This window comes from Pituophis catenifer, unplaced genomic scaffold, assembly GCF_029215685.1.
Source record: "Pituophis catenifer annectens isolate HBS135680 unplaced genomic scaffold, rPitCat1.0.hap2 SCAF_1, whole genome shotgun sequence".
Taxonomy (NCBI): Eukaryota; Metazoa; Chordata; class Lepidosauria; order Squamata; family Colubridae; genus Pituophis; species Pituophis catenifer.
Genome location: NW_027256881.1, coordinates 34,656,602 through 34,682,031, shown reverse-complemented (window position 1 = coordinate 34,682,031; position 25,430 = coordinate 34,656,602). Strand labels below are relative to the sequence as shown.

General features: G+C 36.0%; 1 protein-coding gene across 19 annotated transcripts in view; it reads right to left on the bottom strand.

The window, feature by feature from the left end:
* NRXN1 (neurexin 1) overlaps window positions 1-25,430 on the bottom strand; it is a 952,284-nt gene that overhangs the window by 705,092 nt on the left and 221,762 nt on the right. The window contains exon 6 of one of the 19 annotated variants that reach the window (XM_070932260.1): window positions 15,180-15,193. The exons of the other annotated variants lie outside the window; for them this stretch is intronic. Within the exon in view, the coding sequence (XP_070788361.1) occupies window positions 15,180-15,193 (14 nt within the window). The remainder of the gene's footprint in view (window positions 1-15,179; window positions 15,194-25,430) is intronic. 19 annotated transcript variants of the gene reach the window in all.

The following is a 25,430-nucleotide window of genomic DNA, read 5'->3' as shown; positions in this document are numbered from 1 at the left end:
CTGAGTAGTAAAGCATTTATCTAGCCAAGTTACCACTTATATTTTTAGTTTAAAAGGAGAGTTGGGAGTCATTGCAATGTATCTATGTTTGTTCCTGTACTCTTTAGTCTAGTAATCTAATATTAAAGCAAAAACATGACTTAAAATTGTCTCATTTAAATTGTTGCTGTTCAACTCAGTATGATATTGAATAGAATAGAATAGAATAGAATAGAATAGAATAGAATAGAATAGAATAGAATAGAATAGAATAATTTTATTTCTATACCGCCCTTCTCCCGAAGGACTCAGGGCTGGTTTAATATTGGTTTACATTGAAACTGCAACATATGGAGATTTTCAATATGCTGTTATTTATTACCTTACTTGAGCTGAGACCTTCAGGCACGTTCAGTTTAATCATGCAAAATCAGCACTTCCACTCAAATTAAAATTACAGTAGTCTTCTGGGACAATTGTTCTATGTTGTGCTCTTTAATAATATGCAGCCAAATCACATTACACAGTTTTAAAACAGAATTCCTTATAACTAGATCAATGCAGGGCTAGGACTCTTGATGTGTTTCTATACTTTATTTATTTCTGTTAATGTTCTGAAAATACTATGTTGGGGGGGAGGAAGCACTCCAATGATTGCCAATGATAAGAAACTGCCCTTTCTATTGGGCACTGAAAAGGATAGAATTACCAGAGATGAAACTATTTGTGCTATTCAAACTAATTGCATAAGGTAATTATTTTCACATAAGCAGTCCTGAAGACTCCAAAAAATTTAGAAGGCACCCCACATGGGATCAATAATACCAAATGCCTACTGAAGTTTTTTCAATGTGGCACATCAATGGTTTTTAAAACAACAATTTGGCTAATACCTTTGTTTACCTGATGCTTTTGAACATGAAAATATATTCTTTTAACACTACTCCCTCATTATAAAATTAGATTCCATCCTTCCCTTTCCCCCTGTACTAATTGATTCATTGTTCAGTAAAAGTACAAATGATCAGCTAACATTCAGTACAGTAGTTGGTCAATGGCTCTAATAATGATTTCTATAATAGTAAAGGAAAATACAGGTATGTATTCATGCTTCATTAAAATAATAAATAAGCCGAAGTCACTTCATTAGCACTATGCTAATTCTTTTATTGCTTTTAAAATGCTTTGAGGAAGTTCCAGTGATGCATCAAGCATTTTTTAAACATAAACATAGATACACCTAGCTGTTTAATAGTGGAGAGGCTTTAATTCACTTAATGGTAGTCTATCTAAAACAAATGAGCTGTGGTGAATTGCTCTTTCTGCCATGAGTATCCAACCATTTTAAATATGTTCCCATTAAAAGAGCTTCTATCATTCATTTAGTAAAGTCTCAAGACACGAAAAGCTGAAAAGTTATCACATACCCTGTTTCCCTCAAAATAAGACATCCCTGATAATAAGCCCAATCGGGCTTTTGAGTGCATGGCAATAAGGCCAAGCACTGCTTTCAGGGTTCAAAAAAAATATAAGATAGGGTCTTATTTTCGGGCAAACATAGTAATAGTACCAAAATCTCAATAATAAATTTTCCCAACCAGATTAATGCAATTATGAAATAGTCACCCATACTACACCACTTAGATGTATTGTTTGGTAATAATTTACTATGCCGAAGTCAAGTTGTCTCTCTAATGACAGTGGAAATGTGCATTGGAAAGTTTGTCCCTACTTAGCTTTTTCTATCCACTTATCTTGCCCCTCCTTCTCCCTCTTGAAGAGTCTCACTTTCATGGTGACAACTTCATTTTTTTTTTGTGGATAAATTTAGTTTAAGTATTAATACCATAAGATATAAAGATACAAAACAAAATAGTAGGAAAGATAGCGGAGGGAAAAGTGAAGGGAAAATTGTGGGAAAAAGAAAGAAAAGGTGTTGACTTCCAACTCCCTTTGGTGCAGTAGAATAACATCAAATCTCAACTTTTTACTTTTATATAATAGTATAAACTAGCCATTTCTATAACAACAAACCAATCTAAACAGCAAAAACGAAAATCAAAGTTTCATTTTTTTCCACCCCAAGCACAAAGTCCAGAAGGGGTTTCCAAGTAGAAACAAAAGTACCATATTTTCAGGACTATAAAACACTCTGGACTATAAACTGCACGTTAGCTTTAGAGAGGGAAAACAAGAAAAAAAAATCTGCCTCTGCCTCTACCTCCATGGCCCGTTTGCAGCCACTGCGGCACATTCACGTGGCCCATTCACCACAGCCTGTTCACCATGGCCCGTTCGCTGCCACCTGTTCACCACTGCTGCTGCCCATTCACTGCAGCCCATTTGCCACCGATCGCTATGAGCGGGCGGCAGTGATAGGCGGCGATAGGTGGTGGCAGTTATCCCTGCTGACTAGAACAGCTGATCAGTGCCACACCAACACCAATATTCTCTCTAGAAGATGCACAGACATTTCCATCCACTTTTGGGGGAGGGGAAGTGCGTCTTATAGAAAAATATGGTAGTTGTATTTTTGTCTTTAATCAAAGCAGTCAGTTTGGCCATCTCTGCTAACTCCATCAACTTCTGCAGCCATTCATCCACTGTGGGAATCAAATTTTCCTTCCATTTTTGCACATAAAGTAATCTTGCTGCTGTCAACATATATAGTATCAAAGTTCCACTTTTTTTCCAAGTCTTTTTCCATTAAAACTCCCCCCCCCAAAAAAAAAGTTTTTAGCTTTATCTTAATATTCACTTTGAGAATCTTTTCTATAAAGCAGTGGTGCAATTCAACCGGTTCTATCCGGATTGTACGAACCGGTAGCGGCGGCTGCCGGAGGCTCTGCCCACCTGCCCTGATGTCATTTTTTACCCTCTGTGCATGTCCGAAAACACTCTGTGCATGTGTGTAGGTGCCATGTGCGCTCACATTTGTGAACCAGAAGTGAAGGTAAGTGAATACCACCCCTGGTATTAAGATATAAATCCTACTCCAATATTTCTTTGCTTTGTTACATGACCACCATGAGTGATAAAAGGTCACTTCTTTACTTTTACATTTCCAACATTCATTTGAAATATCTTTATATATTCTTCATAACTTATCTGGTGTAAAATACCAACGATACATCATGATTTAATTTTTTTTCTTTTAAGTTATAATTTAGTCTACATTTTAAACCTTTCGTCCACATATTCTCCCATTGTTCAAGCATGACATTATATCCAAAATTCCTTACCTACTGAATCATGCAGTGCTTTGAATCTCCAAATTCAAATTCAATAACAACTTATAAACTTTAGCAATAATATGTTCATCACTTCCACACAATAGGATTTCCATTTCATCTTTCACAAAATCAAACTCATAACTCTTTTTGTCTGCTTTAAATCTTCCTTTCAATTGTAAATATGTAAACCAATGGCAGACACATCCTTCTGATTCTAACCCCTCCTTAGACTTAAGGACAGGATAACCAAAGTTAAAAGATATTATTTGACAGTAAATCCACCAGTCTTGCTTCGCCACCATTTCTTTTCTTAAAAAAAGCTTCATGGGGTGACACCCAGAGAGGCAACTTTACAGAAAGTTTGTTTTATCTGTATTCCAAACTCTTAGGATACAAGGCTACTTGATTTAGAAGGTCATGAATTACGATTTGGATAGCACTGTTACCTATGGTATGACAAAGTTAATGTTGAAAATCATTGCAAAATAATTTTTTATTATGGTGACATCTAAAAAAAAAACAGTAGCAGCAAACTGCGGGAAAAACACTACTGCTATGTGTTTCATCCTGATTTCCTGCACATTTGTAGAAGACTCCCAATTATCTGCTCTGCAAATGGAAGGCAAAACTGATTATTTTAACACTAAGGAAAACAGCTGTAAGCCTGGATTTATCTGATCCTCCTTTAGTATCTAGATTGTAGTATAGAAAACAAAATAAGCACTTATGAGAACATAGAAACAAAAATATGGAGAAAGAATTAGGAAGAACAGCAAGATCAGATTCTATTCAAGTTGGTTCACAGTAATCCAAGTCATATTCTGATTATTTTATTTCATCCAGTTTGAAAACAGTGGATTAGGCATTAATTATCTTTTAAATCGATGTCATCTTTGTGATAATATAGTCATCTTTGGACTTACATCTATGTGGGTCTGTTATATAAACATGTAGTTCTTGTTTGATGACTACAGTAGGTTCCATGAAATGGCTACATGAACTATGAGAGTAGAGTATGTTTTGTTTTTCTTATCAACATTTGTTAATTCTGGGGTGTTATGTGACACAGTGATATTGAGTCACCTTGAAATATTTTTGTCTTGATGTTTGTCTCTTTGAATTCTAAGGTCCCAGAGCACTTTACCTTCTTCATTTTCTATTACTTTCACTATTTTGTTGTCCCACCAGTTCTTTCTTGCAGATCTTCCAATGCACCATTGTTACTACTTTGTCATGCCCCTGTTTGTAATCAGTGTAAAAGCCCCACAACTACTTCAAAACAATGCTTCATTTGGGATGATGATGATAATGATGATGATGATCATCATCAAAATCATCGCAGACTCACCATTCTCTCAATATTTTTTGTTCTACTTCTATCTCCTTTAAAGCTATCTTTTGAAATGAAATATGGAGGCTAAACTACCAGATCTTGGTTGCAAAAATTTGGATGAGCCCGGATGGTAGCAAAGAGACTTAGAAAACCTCCTTGACTTTCTTCCTGACACTGGATTTTTGCAGCCCTGTTCTGGTAATCAGTAAAAAATTCCAAAGAAGTTGCACTGATATGCTTTATCCAAAATGCTAAATAAAAAGATTTCATTTATTTCAGTATGATCAAAGATCACACTCTGAATAACAGAAATGTTAACCATCATCATTATACACTCTATATCTCAGTTATGTGAGTTTTAGATAGCAAAAGAAAGAAAGAGCATACTTTGAAAAGTTGCTGAACTATGGATACCTGAAAGACAGTGCCAGAAATATAAATACCAACTCAAGTCTGAATAGGCTCAGTGAGTAACATTATTCTTATTGTTTTAGGTGTTTTTTTATATATAAAGGAGATGTGTTTACTTGTCACATCCTCCTTTCCTAGGTTATTTTAACAGCCACTCTAACAGAACAGAACAGCTTCATGTACACTGATCTAATGTGTACAGTACAGTACAGTATTTCCACATTTTACTTGATTATGGCAAAATTTCTGCAACTTATGTTTATATCCATATCCCTATAACTGCCTAGTTATGCATCATAATAAGAACTTAAATCCACAGAATCCTACAGCTGGGGGAAAGCAACTCTTATTAATCAGAAATTATATTCTTCAGCAATACTATATTTTGAAAAATACTGTTCATGACTGGAATATCATTAAACCTAATGATATTCTAATGCCCTCCAAATAACGTCAAATCTGCATATACTCTTCCAAGAATAATTATGGTAGTTTTTAATCATATATTTTGGGGGTGATATCTTTGAATCATAGCTTTCACATTTCTTTTAAACAATGGAGAGTTGCTTACTGTTTAATTTATTCAGAAATGAAAAGAATTTTTTTACAAAAGGCCTATTTTTCATTATAATGGAAGCTTAGAATCTACAGATGTCTAACCAGTAGTTGTAAAATCCTGCAATTTCTCTGTCTTCCAAGTAAATACAGGGTATACAAGTTCTATTGTGGCAACTGTCAGCCATCAGGTGCAGGATTGACATTTTGCTTAGATTATATCTTGTATTAGCAACCCAATTACAGCTTTTTGAGTTGGATAAATAGAAGTACAGCCCACATGACATATCTGCTCTGGTTAACTAATCTCCATTGAACAAGAAGAGCCAAATGCAGAAAAGAAATGCTGACAAAGATACAACATGTCTTCTAAGGGTGAGTGTTGTATCTCAAAGACACTGCATATAACCAAGACAATAATCAGACAAAAACACAATAGCCAATGGCAGAAAACACAAAATTCAAACTCTTCCAATGACACTTCAATGTTGTTGTTAATATTTTAGTACCAAGCCAACTCTCCTTTTCTATTATTTTTTTTTTCATTACATACCCATTCTTTACTGACATTTTCTCCCTATACTATTTAGTGTTATTTTGCTCTCATAGTTTTATTGTTTTTTCAAATGTTGTTTAAATTATCTGTTATTTAAAATGTCTTCTTAGTAACTTTGTATTTTGCCTAGGGCACTAAAGGGGTAGATCCAGGGGTGGGTTCTACTTACCTTTACTACCAGTTCGCAACGGGAGTGCGTGCTTCTGCGCATGCTCAGATCATCCATTATGATGTCTGGGTGGGTGGGTGGAGCCTCCCGCCGCTTTTACTACTGGTTCGTAAGAACTGGACAGAACCAGGAACAACTCACCACTGGGTAGATCAAAGTTCCCCAACCTTTCCATCTTTGTGGACCATTTGCATGGGTGCTGGGCTCACATGTAGGTGGGGATGTGCATGCAGGCATGCTCACCCCCTACCTCCACTGCCTGATTATGAATGACTCAAGGCCCAGTAGTGGGCTGAGGCCCAGGGATTGGGAACCCCTGGGGTAGATAATAAATAATAATATTAAATAAATTGCATGCATATATTGCACTGATTTAATTCTAAGACAAATATAGATTGCTGATTCTCAATATTAATTATAAGAATACTATTTAGTAAGTCTACCTAGAAGCCCACTGTCAGAGAAAGGAGCTCAAATGTATTTGCTGAGGGCTTGGTTGTAAGCGTTCTGATGTCTCAGAGCAACTAGCCATTATAAATTTTGGTAGTTGATCAAAGAGATATGGGGGAATGTAGAATTAGAAACTCGAGGTCAATGAACAACTCTCTATATTTTGCATGCAACATATCAGATTCCTCCTGCTTAAATAAATAATTTATTTTTTTCATTACAAAAGTTACATTGTGGAATTAAGCTTAATTGGACTGTGCAGTCATATTATATACTAATTTGCAAGAATTACTACTATTGGTGACTTAGTTGTCCACCCTCGTGCTATTAGGCTTGTCATGTAGGAAACAATAAATGCAATGTTCCATCTTGAGAGTGGTAATGCCGCTGCAAATTAAATTCAACCATTTTGAGGGCTAAAACTTTCTGTTAAATCTTGTACAGAAGTGTGAATTATTCAACTTGGTGCACAAAAGATTCTATTAATTAACAAGAATACAAAACTTCATATTTGAGTGTATTTTTCTAACAGTATGAAGAGTTTCTCTGTGTGGGTACAAATATACCAAAATATCTAATCACTTTTGCCTTTTTATGATATTCAACTTCATGCAATATCATCTTCCACCAGAGGTAGTTTTTGGATACTGTCAGAAAACGAGCTTTAGATTAACTGAACACTGTGCCAGGGAGTATTTCTTCTCATACAGTCAACTCATCCAATATAAAACATAAAACAGAGTTATAGTCAAACAACAGTCATAGGTCTTTACCCTCATTTACACCATCTGCTATTTTAAACCTGCTGTTGTCAGTTTTAAAACATCATTATGCTGAATTATTTAAATCAAACTGAGAATTAGAAATCTGAAAAACGAAGGCAATCACAGTTGTCTACAAGGGGCAAGAAATTCCACAAAATAAATTGAAGATTATGTTGCCCTTTTGTAGCACCCAGAATCTATTGGTTAATTCAGTGAAGTTAATTGTGTTATTGTAAAACGTTAAAATATATCCCAATCTGCTACTTTCTTCATAAATTTAGAATTTAAAAAATCAAGTACAAAGCTACCATGAAAGTTGATCAGTTGATGAACTGGAATGCTCTTATTAAAGAAAATAATGTATTTCCAGTGTCTTTCCTCAAATCTTCATTAGAAATTAGGTACAGATTTGTAGGGTTAGAGTTTATGTATCTCTGTTTCCCATGAAAGCTATACTTTATATAACCAGTGCTCCATTCAATCCTGTCTAGGCTGAGAGATCATCAGCTATAACCTAGACTTCCATATGTCCTTGTACAGGGTCTAAGATGTATCTGAACTGACTTCATACAATTTTCAAGCAGATAGAATTGCAGTAAACAATTTGCAATGGAAAAATATTTGCACGAACATACTAACTCTAATGTCCTATGACATATTAGATTTATCAAGAGAATCTGAGTTTGAAGTGTGAATTGCAAATTAAACAGATATTTTCATATGACATTTGCCATTATCATTTAAAGTAGAAAGAGCTTTACTTTATCTCATACAACATCACAAACATTATTTCTGATGCTTTTCATGCCATTTTTATCATTTTGTATTTTAGTTGTTTTATTCAATCTTAATATGCATTGATAGCTATTAACAATGTCTCTTTGTAAATGATAAATGACAAATATAACTGCTAGTGATCAAGTCATCACTTTTTTTAATATAATCAGAAACAAATGGCTGTTTTAGCACAATAATATTTTAGATTACCAAAAACTAATGAACAACAACCACAAAACTCTTTTTAAAAGAACATCTATAATTTCAAAGGGGCCCTGTATAGCTATTATTACTTCAGTTATCTGTGTCCTATCATTTGAAGGATGTAATTATAAATAGGAATAAGTAGATTTCTCCTATTCCAAGCATTTCTGTGACATATCTAGTTAGTATGGAAAATTCTAAGTTCCACACTGATTTTTATAATGGACCAGTTATTTGATTAGAGACTATACTATAAATAATATTTTGTTACAAAGTTACAAAGATAATGAACTAAAAAATCATTGGTTTATAAACAAGAACAAGAATTTGGGTCTTTTTGACATATAGATAGGTCCATGTAATTATGCAGAGTTGCCTAAAAATACAGATCCTAATGAGAAATATTCACATAGTATAAAATCCCTCCTCCATCATCTCTAAACAGAGCTTCAGGAAGTCCTTGGTTAATGACCACTTGTTTAGTGACCATTTGAAATCATGATGGCACTGAACAAAGGAACTTAGGGCCTATGTTCAAAGTTATAGCCATTGCAGTGCCCCCACAGTCTCATTATTACAATCTGGGAGCTTGGCAATCTGTTTGCACTTACCACTGGTTGTCAAGCACTCTGAGATCCTGTGATTGCCATTTGCAATCTTCCTTGTGGGCTTCCTCAGAAAATAAATCCAGAAGCCAGTGTGGAAGGTCACTGTCACTTGCTGAGAGAACTCCTTCTGGTTTCTTGGGACTGGCTGAAAAAGGTCCATTCTGAAACCCAAATAGGATTTTGGCATGGAGTGTTTTCAATATGGGGCATTTGCAACCAGCCTTCAGAAGGCAGAGGGAGTTCTGTTATCTCTGGGAGCTGGATACAAATGCCCTGATTTGCCCTGTGTCAAAATTCTGCTTGGATTTCAGGATAGATTTTTTTCAGCCAGCCTCTTTGAGAGTGAAAGGGGCCCCTGTGAGAGGGTTTCAGCCCTATGCAAGGCTCAGTCCCTCCAGAAGATAACTGTTTTGCTCCACCCACTTAATAACATGGAAGATTGTTTAATGACTGCAAGTGGGAGTGCCAAGATTGTGGTCATTAAGCAAATCAGCTATGTGGCATCTTGTTTAATAACTACCAGTACTTAACTCAGGGATTGAAGATTCTGGTATGAATTTTAATCATAAATCACAGACTAAAATAATCCAGTTAAAACAATGGCTTAAAATCTAGGAATTTTAGAGTACGTACAGGAAAGAAATATAACAGTATTTTTCTTCTCTATATTTCCACACATACAGCACCTGTAGTCAAGGTAAATGCTTATTTTAAAGATGAAGTTCTGTTCCATAGAAATTCAGGAGGTATTTTGGTTGAAAATAGGAGTGTTTACTTGTTGGCAGCAATCAGTTCTTTTTCAGCAGAGAACATCAAGACACAGTCCACTCTGCCAGAATGCAATGGCTTTCCAAAATAAGGAAAGATAGGGAATTGCAAAGCACTTGCCAATAAATTACAACTGTTTTACCATATGCCACTCTGCTGCCAGGCAACACCAGGCTGGGTATCTTCAGTGCAAATTTCATTATATTTTGGTTCATTAAAAAACATTAGTGAAAAGTGTCAAGTTGTGTTCTTGGTTGGAGTGGGGGGGTTGAATGGGAAAGGAAGAAGACTGTATTTAATATCAGAAAAACAGCCTGTTTGTATTTACCAGAAACAAATATTTTAAAGGAGACTAATCTTAAGGTTACATGTAATTTTTGTAAGTATGGTTTCTAGGAAGGTGAGGGAGATGGAATTAGTACTACCCTACTTGCCTACTGCTAAAAGATTGATTTTTTTCCCAAAGAGGAATCAGGGACGGTAAATTACTTTAGTTTACTTTTTAATGAGAACCTACATGCTTTTTGATCCATTATGTAAACTTAAACACAGCTGTCCATTCACATTCACACTACTTCAGATATTGCAATGCAGATTGTCAATCAACAATGCTCTTGAATAATTTAAAAAAATTAGAAAAATGTACCATTTAGGAAAAAGGTCTGTATTATAGTATTAGTAAAAACATCGATATTAATATTTTATTAATACAATATTAATATATTAATATTTATTAATATTGAAGATCCTTTGCAATTTTCATATGAAAATTCAAAATATATTGTTAGTTATGTGTCTCTGTGTATGCTAAACTGCATGCAAAATTGCACAGATTAGGAAATTCACCTGGAAATATATGTTCTCATATCCATATTTTAAAACAAAATCTCAATTATTAATCAGAATGAAAGAATATGAATTATAGAATGGATCCCAACCTCCAATAAATTTACCTAAATCTATTTTGAGTATCTTCTTTATAGCCACAGATCTGACCAAAAGTGAATTTCAGAAGTCTAATGAACTGGCATTTTTGTATTTGAAATAATCAGATTCCTAAATAAAATATTGTTGAACTTACTCACTTTCTTCTTATCCCTTGAGATGTATTTGACTCAAACCAGAACATTCACATTTACTTTTTTAAAGGTCAAACTATACAATATATTAGATGAATGATTTTCTAAAATTAACCTTCCACATAGGTACATTTTGTATTTATTATAGTGGCCAATGGGGGATGTTTTTTTTTTTTTTTTAAAGTTCCCTTGTAAAAGAAAACTTTTTTTTTTTTTTCAAAATAACGATAAAAAATTTGGACAAAGCATTACATACTACCCCCAAAAAAGCACACTTATTTGTTACTATGTTAATTTTGCACTATTATGATTCTAATGAAAGTGGTTGTATGCAATGAATTAACATATGATATATATTTTAGCAGTAATATCAGCTATGTCAGTCCTAAAACAGTCCCAGCTTTTTCATGCCCAGAATTTCCCCAATTTCTTCCTCCTCCTATTATAAAACATTTTTGTACATCTAATTCTACATTTCTTAGAGTTTTTCTTTTCAGTAAATGTTGATTAGACATAACTTAAAATGACAGCTGCTTTCTTTCAGTCAAGGGAAAGGTCTAGATCTGAAGTCTGGCAGTGGTCAAACAGAATGGCAACTGGACCAGAATTTTTGAAAAACTAAAAAACAAAATAAAAGAATTTCTTAGCAATTTAGTTATACATATAAAATAGTTTTTAAAAGAATAACAAGTTTGCAATGTATTGGGTGAACATCTTTGTATGGAAAGAACATTTTAATTGAGGTGGGATGGGGTGAGGTGGGATTTTTTTAATGCTTTTTTATTTTGTGGTGGATTTTTTAAATGTTATAAGCCACTCTGACTCACCTACTGTATATATGACCTGGCAGCTAAATAAATTTGTTAATAAAAAACAAACAAACAAACAAACAAACAAACAAACAAACACATAAAAACAGTAGTATTAGTAAGCTATTTGCTGGAATAGAACATGAGTATTGGCCACCAGTAATTTTCTTAGAAACTGTTCAACTTACAGAATCCCTAAACCTATGGAAAACTCCTAGTTCTGACTATATTCTACCAGGGATGCTCAAGCAACATTTGGATTGGTTGGTATCTCTCTTTAGTTCTCTGTTTATCCATAGTGTCCAAAAGTTAATATCTCAAATATAAGTACTGAAGAAAAGCAATAATGATCCCCAATTGTAAAAATGATGTGAACTTATAGAGCATATTTGAACTAGAATTTACAGGTCTGGCTAGATTTCAAAGGAATTATCGGACTCAAATAGGCTGGATTGTAAATAGGCCATTCCATACTAGATGAAGTATTTGTCCTGTGCTTTATAATAGAGAATTTTATTCATAAATGTAAATCTCTCTTATATGCAGCTTTTCTTGAGTTAAAGTCAGAATTTGATTCAATATTTCAAATTTTCCTGTTATAGGAAAATATCTGAAATACAACACTGACAGACAATTGTGATTTCTAATCCAGAAGCTACATCTTGTTTTGAGTAAAATGTAGCTCTCAAAGAGCACTCACAAGGAATATACACAGGTATCATTGGAACTATGAACATAGGATGTACATAGCACCCACACTATTCAATTTTTATATCAACAATGTGGCAAAGATCCTAGATCCCTTTTTTGTTTAAACTCCTTAAATGTTTGGATATTAGATTCCTCTTTTTCTATATGCTGTGATCATTTCTTATTCTTGAACTGGGTTTAGAAGAACATTGAGTGCTGTTACACATTTTTGTGGTCTACATAAGGTAAATATTAACCACCAAAAGTCCAGCATAATGGTTTTAGAACAAATCACTTTAGAAGAAACATCTTTCAAATATCTTGTGACAATATTCCATACCTCTTGGAAAGCCCACCATGAACATATAAATGAAACAGCAGGTAGATCCTTGATGGCTATTTGGAGATATAGGAGGAGGAGGATTTGTTCTTGCAGCCCTTAAACATTTGAAGGCAAAACATTGCCCCAGATCTTACAATAAATGCAGCATAGGTTAGCCATTTCATTACAGAACAACCTCACATGGTCATATAAATTTCTGATCAATACTTGCTACACCAAAAAGCAATATTAATGAAGCCCTCAAACTTGAGGTAGAGGTGCCCAAAATCAAACATAAGACTTGGAGGGCAATTTTGACTTATTAGTTGAAGCTTCTTCTTCTTTTTTTTTCCTATTAGGCCCAACACTACTGACTCTAATGGATGACTATGCTTCTCATGGGCCTTGACATTAGAAAATAAATTAACCACTATTGGCCTATCTAAAGAACAGCTAAACTCTGCTGGCTATTATCAAGCCAAAATGATCATATATCAAAACTGAAGGATGTAGCACACACTGAAATTAGCTCCCTAACATGGAGCTCAGAATGCTTAGCACCATGGACCTGAAAACCTGTGAACTATCTGAGCATATTAAATTCTTCAGACTTAGGCATAATGTTTTATCTTTTGCCTTCTATGGCAGATATAATAAAACACCTGTATATGATTTTATTATTGATATAATTTTATTCTGAAATTTATATTTTAAATTTAATTTTGTTATTCAGAAATTGTAATAAAATATTTTGATATTTTTAAACATATATTTTAAACAACATTTTGATGTAAACCCCTTTGAAAGAGTTTTTCTTCTTCTGCAAGATGACACAATTTCTTATTTTGATATTTTACCTTTCATCCAGCTGTCAAAGCTACACAGAATAACAGGAAAATGTCAATAATCATGTCTCATGTAGTGAGAGATTTATTTTTCAGTCAGCAGTTAATTCCTCAGGAAAGTCATCCAATTATTAATGTAAACTTTGCCTCCATCTCTTTGTTATTAAGACCCAGTGAAATACCTTGATTTCTTACATCACTTAAAAACTATTGAAACAAAAAAGAAAAAAAAGCATATTGCAATATTAATTTTATGTCTTATGTGCATTAATAATATAGTAGTTATCAAAAAGAGGTAGTAGCAGTCCAGACATGCAGGCTTCTAAATCTCCCATACTGGCAACAATAAGCCAAAGAAATCCACACACTTGCAAACAACTGTCCAAGGACTTTGTTGAGAGATGTGGGAGTAGGAGGGAAAGCAGAAAGGGAACAAGAGCAAAAATAGAAAAGACAGAAAATTATACTCTAACACAGTGGTACCTCGGAACTCGACTTCTTCAAAATTCATGAAATTTGGTACTGAATGCATTTTGACATGAAAATGTTGTCCCAGTTCTCATCATTTGTTTGGAACCCAATGTACTGCAATAGGAAGAGGGGGACAGCTGTGGAGAATAGACATGCTAGGAAGGTTGCTGACACAGGAAAAGAGACAGACAGGAAGTCCTTCCTGGCCAAAACAAAGGGTCATATGGTAAGTCATGTAGTTTGTTTGGTACTCAATGTTTTTAGTACATTACATTACAAACAAACAAAAAAAAGAGAGAGACATTGAGACTTTGGAAAGAAGAGCAACTAAGATGATTAAAGGCCTGAAGACAAAAACATATGAAGAACAGTTGCAGTAATTGGGTATGGCTAGTTTAGAGAAAAGAACTAGTGGTGACATCATAGCAGTATTCCAGTATTTGAGGGGCTACCACAAAGAAGAGGGGATCAACATATTTTCCAAAGCACCAGAAGGCAAGACAAGAAACAATGAATGGAAACGAATCAAGGAGAGAAGCAACTTGGAATTAAGGAGAAACTTCCTAACCAATGTGAACAATTAACCACTGGAACAGCTTGCCTTCAGAAGTTGTAGATGCTTCATCAATGGAGGTTTTTAAGAAAAGACTGGCTAGCCATCTGTCTGAAATTGTATAGGGTCCAGTGGTGAAATGTAAAATTTGTTTCTACCGGTTCTGTGGGCCTGGCTTGGTGAGAGGGTAATATGACTGAGTGGGCGTGGCCAACTTTTTTTAACTTTTAAATGCATTTTTTCTACAACCTCTTTGGCCGAAGAGGTTGTAAAAAAAAATGCTTTTAAAAGCCTCTGATGATCCCAGCTGAGCCGAGTGATCATCAGAAGCTTTTTTTTTTTTTTTTTTTTTTACTTTTAAAAGCATTTTTTCGGCTGAAGGGGTTGTAGAAAAAATGCTTTTAAAAATAAAAATAAAAAGCCTCTGATGATCACACAGCTCAGCTGGGCATGGGTGGGGGGGCAGGGATTTCTCCAAACCACCCGCCGCCATCACTCCCGGATAGGGTAATCCGGTCCGAACCGGGAGTATTTCACCTCTGATAAGGTCCCCTGCAGGGGTGGGTTCTACTTACCTTTACTACCGGTTCGTAACAGGGCCGCACGCTCCCTGCTCCCTGATCTCCCACCAGCCCATGGAGAACTACAATGCTGATTCAGCCCTCGAAGAAATCCAGTTTGACACCCTTGTTCTATAACTATTAAGAATAATATGTCATCATTAGAACTAAGTTACACTTCTCAATTTAGAAGGGTTTTACCCCTTCATATGTATGTAGGACTTAAAATTTTATTGTGCTATTTTCCCCTTGTTTCTCAATGACTTTGTTTTTGGCCATATAGTTTCTTATTAACAATAAGCAAGCTTGCATCTAATTGTTCACACAAATCCTTATGTTAAATTGATTCATAAATATTGTAGATTAAGAAATGGCTTACCTAATTTCCAAGTAACTTTGAATCCATTTTCAATTTCCTCAGATTTTCCTGTCTTTCCCTGATTCTCTCTTTCTCCAGTTCGCCACTTTCCTTCTCTACTCCATATGTTCTCCATTCCCAATCCTTTCTCTTTATTAACATTTATAAATGGGTTTGCTTGCTTTTTTCAATAAATTCATATAACTAAAATTGAATTTTCTTCTCCAACCCGCTCTGGGAATTGCAGGAAACAATACAAGCTTGTAAACTGCAGACGGGGTAATAGGTTAGAGAGAACATTTGATGAATCCCTATGATATTTGCTTTATTAGAGTATTCTTTTATAGGGCACATATTGAGTGCTGAAATTATATTTAGTCTTACAATTGACTGTAACCACACTGCAGCTGTAATAATTAAAGATACTCTAGAAATACACTTTGATTCACTCTCAGTATTTCTGAGATAGTTAAATAACATAGCTATGAAGTCACTTTTCTACCTACTAAGCAGTATTAAATGCTGACATTGTTCACATTTCAGAGTCTTTAGCAATTTAACTCAAGGTTATCTATGGAAAAGTACCATGTATTTCTGGAACCCTTATTCATATTGTTCTTATAGTGTGGGAAAATACATAAGCTCATATGTGACAAATAGAAATAGGGGAACTCCTTTGGGACAGGCTGATTTGAAGTTGCATTTTATAGTCTGTTATTTGAGTTGGCTGAAAGAGTGGGTGTTGGTGAGAAATAAAAGCATTTTAAAACTTGAAGGCTGTGATCTGGGGTTTGAATGGCATGGTTTTCTGTGGTGTGATAAAGTTAAAGTTAATGTAGATTTTAAAAATCACTCTATTAGAAGTACTATTTTGAGAATAGGAATAGGAATGGACAATCATGCTGTCTGGCTCTCCCAGTAAGGACTTGAATCACAGAAGTCCTGATGTTTCTTGGCTTAGTTCAATTCCTCAGCTTCACTTGGCAGAAGTTTCCCAAAGTCAGCCACACTTAGGTAACTATGAATCTTTATGACAGACAAGAATGAAACCATATACAATTGTCCAGTATCATTGAAATATTCCTTCCTTCCCTCCTTCATCCTTCATCCCTTTTTTAAAATGATCCCTAAGTTTTTTTTAAATGATCAAAAAATATGTATCAAAAGTAAACAAAAGAGATAAAAAATTGAATTCATTGATCAATATGTTATATAGAGATAAGCCGGTGGTTTGGCCCAAATCCCACAGGAACAGCCAGGTCTTCAGTACATTACAAATGGCAAATAAAATCAGAGCCATTTGAATTTTTTTAGGTTTGGTGAGAACCTAACCTCCGGCCATTCTACAATTATTCTAGCCCTGTGCCATGAAGAGTTTTCTAGTTAATAAGTTTTTAACTATACTCAGAATCCTATCGGAAACTGATGAGTTTATGAAGTCATTCATCATTGGCATCCTTCAGTCTCAAGAGACTATGGTATTGTGCTCTGGAAAGAAGTCCTAAAACAGTATCTAATGTGACTAAAAAGGCCAATTCGAGAGTGACAATTCCTTCTACTTCTACTTTATGTAGTAGTGGTATAACATATTGAGATATGCCCATAACTATCCATACTACCACATTTTGAATCACTTGCAGCTTTCAAATGGTCTTCAAAGGGAACCCATGTAGATCAAATTGTAGCTCTCCAAGTTGAAGTTGACTGAGGCAGGAGTGACTATAAGAAGTGCCCCGAATCTAAATGCTGATGCTATTAAAGGTCAAGATGAAATTTCCTGACCATAGCTGCCACCAGCTATTCTAAGGAGGAACAAAGAGCTCAGGAGAACTCCCAAACTGTACAAGTTCTGCCTGGAGAGTCCCTCCCCCATCCAAAATTAAAGACAAAAAGTCACCAGCACCACAGGAATATGAAAACCACAGCTACTCAGTTATTAGGGTTGAATTAAACTGTTCATCCCCATCCAGATCCTCACAGTCTCCAGACATGAGAAACATGTTTCTTTCTCTTTCTCCATTTCCATTAATCAAGTAAGCCTTTTACACAGCACTTAGTGGCCTTGAAGTCAAGCAGTTGTCATATGATAACATAACTGACATTGCTGTAATTCATCATCTCCATATCCCATTCGCATCTCAGTTCATTCCTTTCCTCCTCTTTCCTGATTCAAGACAATGGAAAGAAGCAGTACCTTTTTTCTTCTATTTTATCCAGTATTCCCTACTAGTTCAGCACTCTGTTCAAATTCTACCATCTTTGTAATACACTCATCAATAAAGAAATTGTCTCCCCCCACTCAACCTCAGAGCCATCAACTCCTTCCTTCCAATCTCAGAACTGCTAGCAGTGCAGAAACTTTATTGCCCAGCCTGTCAGACAACTGTCTTGTAATACTGCAAATGGACATTTCAAAATAGGGCATTTATATAACCTGCCACCCAAAGGACATTTTGTATCCAGGTAGGCCTCCCAATACATAAAATATTCAAGTCTGTGTCTTCTGAGATGACAGTTCAAAATTATGCTCTAATGCTTATTCTTTCTCTACCTTTCCCATCTCATATGAGCAGGGGTATACAGCAGAGGTGTGTAACAGATATGTCATAGTCGAAAAGATGGTATATTTTCAGTATGGGGGCAAACTGCTGACAAAAGAAATCAGTTTCTCTCTCCCACTTTATCCAGAAATTAGCAGATAGAGGCATGTTGCTGGGTATCCTTGAAGTTTAACAGTTATCTCTGTTTATGTAGCTGGCAACTATAACCTAAAAACTAATGGTTCCTACTTCAGTTCTCACACTACCAACTTGTTGGAGTTGCTACCATTTGTCTCTCCTGTAAATTACTCAAATTAAACTGATTATAGTTGAACCAAAAAATCTGCTTCAAAAACTAATTGGAGAATGTAGATTCCCCCACCCCCACCCCAGTATATAACTTCTGGCCCTCTAAGCATAATCAAAGGTATAGGTACCAATAGCATCTTGTTACCCTGTATTTTCAGCTATGTAATTGGCCCACATAATTCCATGTTTTCATTTTTTAGTTTTTTTCCAATTATGGTCTTGGTATACAGGGCATAAAATATTTAGCACTGTTGTAAATAAACCCAGCATATAATATACACATACATTTCTGAGCAATTTTGCTAAGTGCACAGCCTTCTCCATTGCCTTTTTGCTGAGAGATTGACTTTTCTTCCTAATGCTTTTTCTCCTCATACTGCTTGCTTTCACTGAAAAGACTTTCATGGTTGAGTATGTACATTTAATGATAAGGAGACCCTGCATCAACATAGATAGATGCTCAAAAGCATCCTTGGCCACTTTATCACTTTATTTTAGAAGATGGAGCAAAGTCTATTTTTAAAGTGATTAAGAAAGTATGACGCCAGTGTAGAAAATACTGAAACTAAAAAGGACAAAAAAAGAAGCTAATGCAGAATCTTTTTAAAAAAGTTCAAAGAGTTCTGATCTCCAAGGGAGACTACAGTATAATGTAGACCAAAGTATGACTAATTTCAAAAGTGTTACAATCACATAATAAGCTGATTGACAGAAAAGTCTTATAATAGTTTTATAATCAGTATTTTTACTGAAGAAAAACAGCATTGTTTGTGAAAATGGCATTAGATTGAGACTGAAAAAATTATAATTTTTGAATTTATTTAGTTTTTTCTCTTGCTAAATATATATATATTGCATCTCATCCCTCATCACTTCGTAAAATATTGTAAAACATTCACAGAATGGTCACATGAAATATTAAAGAAATTATTGGGAACATTTCTCTTATATTCAGTATGTAATTTTCCTGATGTATGTTTTGGCAATTAATGTTTTCTAAATTATTAAATTAAGAAAGAAATCAACAAAATGGAAGTTTCCTATGTTCCAATTTTCAAATAGATTTGGGAATTTACTATTGCCCTTAAAATAATATTTTATGATTATTGGTACTCACTATACATTGAGGAAGACTGGTATTAAGCAGAAAGAAATGGGCAGTTATATTTGAAACAAGGAATTCATTTAAAATTGTGGTATTGGGGAAAGTTATTTTTCATGGAGATATTCAGGTACTTTTATGGTGGGAGAAAGATGATGGAATAAGTATATGGCAATTTCTTTGTTTTTAAGCAACAGGTAGAATGTATTAGGAGAAATATTTCTAATGTTAATGATAGTATTTCAGAGGATGTTTAATTTTCAAAAAACATAATGGATACGGATACAAATTCAAGAGACTCATTAAATATGGTCACTCATGCTCTCGATACTTCCCACCTGGACTACTGCAATGCTCTCTACATGGGGCTCCCCTTGAGGAGCACCCGGAGGCTCCATCTGGTACAGAATGCAGCCGCACGGGTAGTTATGGGAGCAGCGTGGCGCTCCCATGTGACCCCCCTCCTGCGCGAGCTGCACTGGCTCCCGGTGGTCTTCCGGGTGCGCTTCAAGGTTTTGGTTACCACCTTTAGAGCGCTCCATGGCATCGGACCGGGGTATTTATACGACCGCCTTCGGTTACCAATAGCCTCTCACTGACCAGTACACTCCCATAGAGAGGAGCTTCTCAGGGTGCCGTCGGCCAAACAGTGTCGACTGGCAGCCCCAGGGGGAGAGCCTTGTCTGTGGGGACACCTACCATCTGGAACAAGCTCCCCCCAGAGATACGGAGGATCCCGGATTTGCGCATGTTTCATCGTGCTCTCAAAACATTTTTATTTCAGCAGGCTGGCCTGTCCTAACTCTCCCTTTTAAATTTTTAAATCATTTAATCTGTTTTACAAATTGGGTGTTTTAAATTTGTTTTCGACCGAAATATTTAATCATTTTAATGGACTTTTAATGTTTGTATTATCTGTATTTTATCTTGGCTGTTCACCGCCCTGAGTCCTCTGGGAGTAGGGTGGTATAGAAATTTGATAAATAAATAAATAAATAAATAAATAAATAAATAAATAAATAAATAAATAAATAAATAAATAAATAAATAAATAAATAAATAAATAATGGTTTCCACAACAGGTGCAATACCCAGAGGCTGTACACCAGCCAAAGAGAGTGTGGGTGGGGTCTGATGAGTATCAAAGCCACTGTTCTGGATGAAACCCAGAGCATCCAGGAGTACTTCAGCAAGATGACACCAAAAAAAAAAAAAAAAAAAAAAAGAGCTGCTGAGAGAATGCTTGAGACAGCAACAGACATGGAAGAAAAATCAGGCAGAGGAAATGCCATGACACTTGGTTCCTGGGGGCAGATGGAAAGATCTATTATAAATTTGTTGTATTAGATTCTTTAATTTTTATGAAATATAATATTTATCAAATCGTTCTATGAAGGTTAACAATAATTAAGCCACAGAATTGTTTTTATTTTGTTACGCTATCAGAAATGTTTCTTGACTATATAATCAAAATTAAGTTTGATTTTACTGGTTGTTTCATTGTTCAATATGTTAAAAAAATAGGTCTGCTTAGAACATTGTTATAATCTGATTGTGGCTTGCATGTACAGGTAGCCCCAGTGGTGGGTTTCAACTGGTGTTACAACTGGTTCGCTTTGCGCATGCACACGTCAAACTTGTGCTCTGCGCAAGCGCATTGCATTTCAGAACAGCTGAGGCGTGGCAATCTGCTCTGCAGCACCTATCAGCTGGGCTAAAAATGAACGAATATAGGTAGGTATAGCATAGGGGCAGATGGGAGGGCCCAACTGACAGTCGGAGCGAACCGGTTCGCTCTCAGCTCACCACCACTATTACCGGCTCACCCGAACTGGGATGAACCGGTAGAAACCCACCATTGGGTAGTCCTCGATTTATGACCACAATTGAGGAGTTGTTAAGTGAGATATGCCCTATTTTACAATATTTATGTTGTGGTTGCTAAGTGAATCACTGCAGATGTTACGTGAATCATGTGGTTGTTAAGTGAATCTGGCTTCCCCCATTGACTTTGCTTGTCAGAAGCCATCTGGGAAAGTTAAAAATGGTGATCACATGACCTCAAGACAGTGGAACTCTCATAAATAATGTCAGTTGCCTGAATTTTGATCATATGACCATGGGATGTTGTCGTAAGTCTAAAAACCAATCAAAAGTCACTTTTGTTGTAACTTCAAAAGGTCACTAAATGAATCACTGTAAATCTAGGCCTACCTGTAATGGGGTAATTTTCCTTTTCCCCATTCCATATTAAACATTAGAGTGGGACTTCCAGGTAGTTATTTTATTCACATGAACCTGTTCTTTTTTAAAAAAAATAATAATTAAGAAACCGTATTTACATGAGAGCCATATGTGCAAACTGGTGGACTTGGAATACTACACTTGGAATAATTTTAAAAAATGGCCTGGTTCAAATTCTTTTGCATGGATATCTAATAAATTAATTTTTAGTTAAGTGTGCTGCTACTAATGCTATACTGTACCTGATATATTGTGAGGTATCCTTTAGCTGAAAGTCAATTACTGAAAACCGACTTTAGCAGGTGAATGAAAAAGAAATATTCAAATAACCCTTATGGAGACCATATTCCAGATGGTTCTCTGTAATAATAATAGAGGGATGATGCTGAATGTCTCGAGGTGCAGGCTATTCAGGCTTATGTACTGTAATTTTGCTTTTCCCTTCCTCAGTAGAACTTAGCAACTAAGACCTCCTTTGTTTATTTGTCATTCCTATTATACATCTCTTGAGAAGGAAAAAGGTTCTAACATTTGAATGAATGCATATTTACAGTAAATGTTTCAGCACATTAAATTTATGTTTTTAGTCTGCACCACTGCAATGTGTCGCATCTGTTTTTTTCCTATCCAGATGTCACTGCACTTTAATTATATCCTCTAATGTCTCTGCAGGAGCTGTAAATGTTGAACCAACATTCTCACGAATTAGATAAGTTACTTTTATTTTAACACAGAGAATCAAGAGAAACAACAGATGCATTCAAAAGCTAAGAACATTTTCAATGTATTAGTTTCAGTTTCATTGTCAGATAAGGCAATGCTTTTGATGCTTTTAGGGCTAAGTTTGGGGGGGGGGTGTCTATGTGTGCATGCATATGCAGACATCAACATGAAAAAGATTACAAACCAAAGTGGGTAGTTTTGCCTGTCATGCTAAGTGAAAACAAACATGCCATTTTTGATGGCTTTATCCTGTCTGGACCAAAAGTTATCCTCCCTAAGGTAACATCCCTTCCTGTGATACTATTTTTTGGGGTAATATGTTCTTTAGATCAGCGGTTCCCAACCTTTGTGGTTCAGTGACCAGCTGGGGAGGGGAGAGGGGAACTGGGCCGTGTGAGCAGCAAGCCAGTATGCAAATGCATGCAGCCCTTGTGTAAGTGGCTGCCTGGCGCACACACACAGAGCTCAACTTGTGTGAGCAGTGGACTGGGTTGCATGCACACAATTTCCCACCAGCCCACTGTGCACAAGTTGAGCTGTGCACAAACATGCATGCATGCTCCAGCCAGCCACTCACACGGCCCAATTCTGAATAGGCCATGGCCCAGGGGTTGGGGACCCCTGCTTTAGACATTCTGAAGAAATCTGTTCATTAAAATTCTCTATTCATGAATGTCCATTTAGATGCTTCTAGTCCTGCTTGAAGGCAGAAGCATTAACAGGTTATGTATTTTAACTCATTTTAAAATATTAGTATATGCAGAATTCAGACTAAAATTTTCTTCATAAAAAATATAATAAATAGCAATAACACTTAGACTTATATACTGCTTCATAGTGGTTTACAGACCCCTCTAAGTGCCCCTAACAATCTGGGTCCTCATTTTACTAACCTCGGAAAGAAGGAAAGCTGAGTAAACCTTGAGCCAGAATCAAACTCCTGGCAGTGAGCAGTGAATTAGCCTGCAATGCTGCATTTTAACCACTTCACCACCATGGCTCAGTGATGTGATGTGATTTGATGGGATGGGATGGGATGGGATGGGATGGGATGGGATGGGATGTGATGGGATGTGCTTCAAACTTGTAAATAATTTTCTATTGTAAGAACCAATTTACACATTTTCAGTGTAGGATTCCTTCTATCACTGCCCAGGAATTTCTCTCCCTACATTTTATTTATTTTTATTTATTTTCATTTACTCCAATAGAAATTCTACAAGAATTTCTTGAAGATGATGGCTGGTCGTGTTTCTGTCTGTACAGTAAAAGCAATACCCAACACATGTAGGGAATATGAAATTACCACAATAATATTTAGTAATATTAATTCACCCCACTCTCTATATATGCTAGATCCAGTTTTGTTTAATGGTAAGGAACCAGGCTAGACCCCCTTAGGTACAAAGCCAGATGATGGCTTTGGGCCAGTCACTCTCTCTCAATCCTAGGAAAAGGGAAATGGCAAATCACTTCTGAAAAAACTTACTAACAAAACTGCAAGGATCAGTTCAGGCAATTGTCAGGAGTTAAAAACTGATTCAACAACATAAAAACAGTATTAACATATATATATATATATATATATATATATATATATATATATATATATATATATATATATATATATATATATATATATATATATGCATATTCTTTCTAGCCAGGTTTTACCTACGTAAACTAGGTTGTTCTGCAGCCCTGGTTCTGTGAAATCTCATTCACAAGTTTCTGGGCCTTTTTTTTTTTTTTGCTGACAAACTGCAACTCTGTGTTGCTCTCTGGGAGACTCAGATAGCTATTTCTGCCTTATAAGGCTTCGTCAGTGAGCCACACCCACTTCTCAGATATCCTCCCTGTAAAGGTACAATGTGTCTTTTTTCCTTTTTCGTAGGCTTTTATGTGCATATTCTTTCTAGCCAGGTTTTACCTACGTAAACTAGGTTGTTCTGCAGCCCTGGTTCTGTGAAATCTCATTCACAAGTTTCTGGGCCTTTTTTTTTTTTTGCTGACAAACTGCAACTCTGTGTTGCTCTCTGGGAGACTCAGATAGCTATTTCTGCCTTATAAGGCTTCGTCAGTGAGCCACACCCACTTCTCAGTTTCTGGGCATTTTTTTTTTTTTGCTGACAAACTGCAACTCTGTGACACATTGTACCTTTACAGGGAGGATATCTGAGAAGTGGGTGTGTCTCACTGACGAAGCCTTATAAGGCAGAAATAGCTATCTGAGTCTCCCAGAGAGCAACACAGAGTTGCAGTTTGTCAGCAAAAAAAAAAAAAAAAGGCCCAGAAACTTGTGAATGAGATTTCACAGAACCAGGGCTGCAGAACAACCTAGTTTACGTAGGTAAAACCTGGCTAGAAAGAATATGCACATAAAAGCCTACGAAAAAAGGGAAAAAAAAGACACATATATATATACCCCCAGCCAATCAGAGCACAACCAACCCCCCATCCAATCAGAGCACAGCCAAGCCCCTAACCAATCAGAACACACCTCCACCCAATCAGAACACAGCCAAGTTCCCACCCAATCAGCTCACACCCCCACTAGCAGTTAAAAGGAAGAGACAGCTGCGATCTCACATTGCTCCTGGAAGCACGAAGCCGAGAACACCAGCCTGAAGATGACGAATGAGACTTCGTCGAAACGTCGCCAAGACACTTCCAATTCTACGTGGGAGAAGACCCAAATAACCAAAGACCTACATACAAACACCCGCGAAAACCTGAGAAAACAAATATCGCACCTCTACGGGGAGGAAATCCACCATCTGACCAGGACCTATGAAAAACTCGAAGTCCAAAGAGCTTCCATTTTATGTGACCTTGCATTCCTACGCAACTGCCGAGATCAAAATTTAATCCCCACAGGCTTCCAACTGAAATTCCACTCCAACTCTGCAGCCACCAAACGCATTCTGAAAAGAACAGAACTAGCCCTAATCAGAAATGAACTCCACAGAAAAAGATTCCTCCTAGACCGAATCAACAAGGATCTCCTCACACTTCACC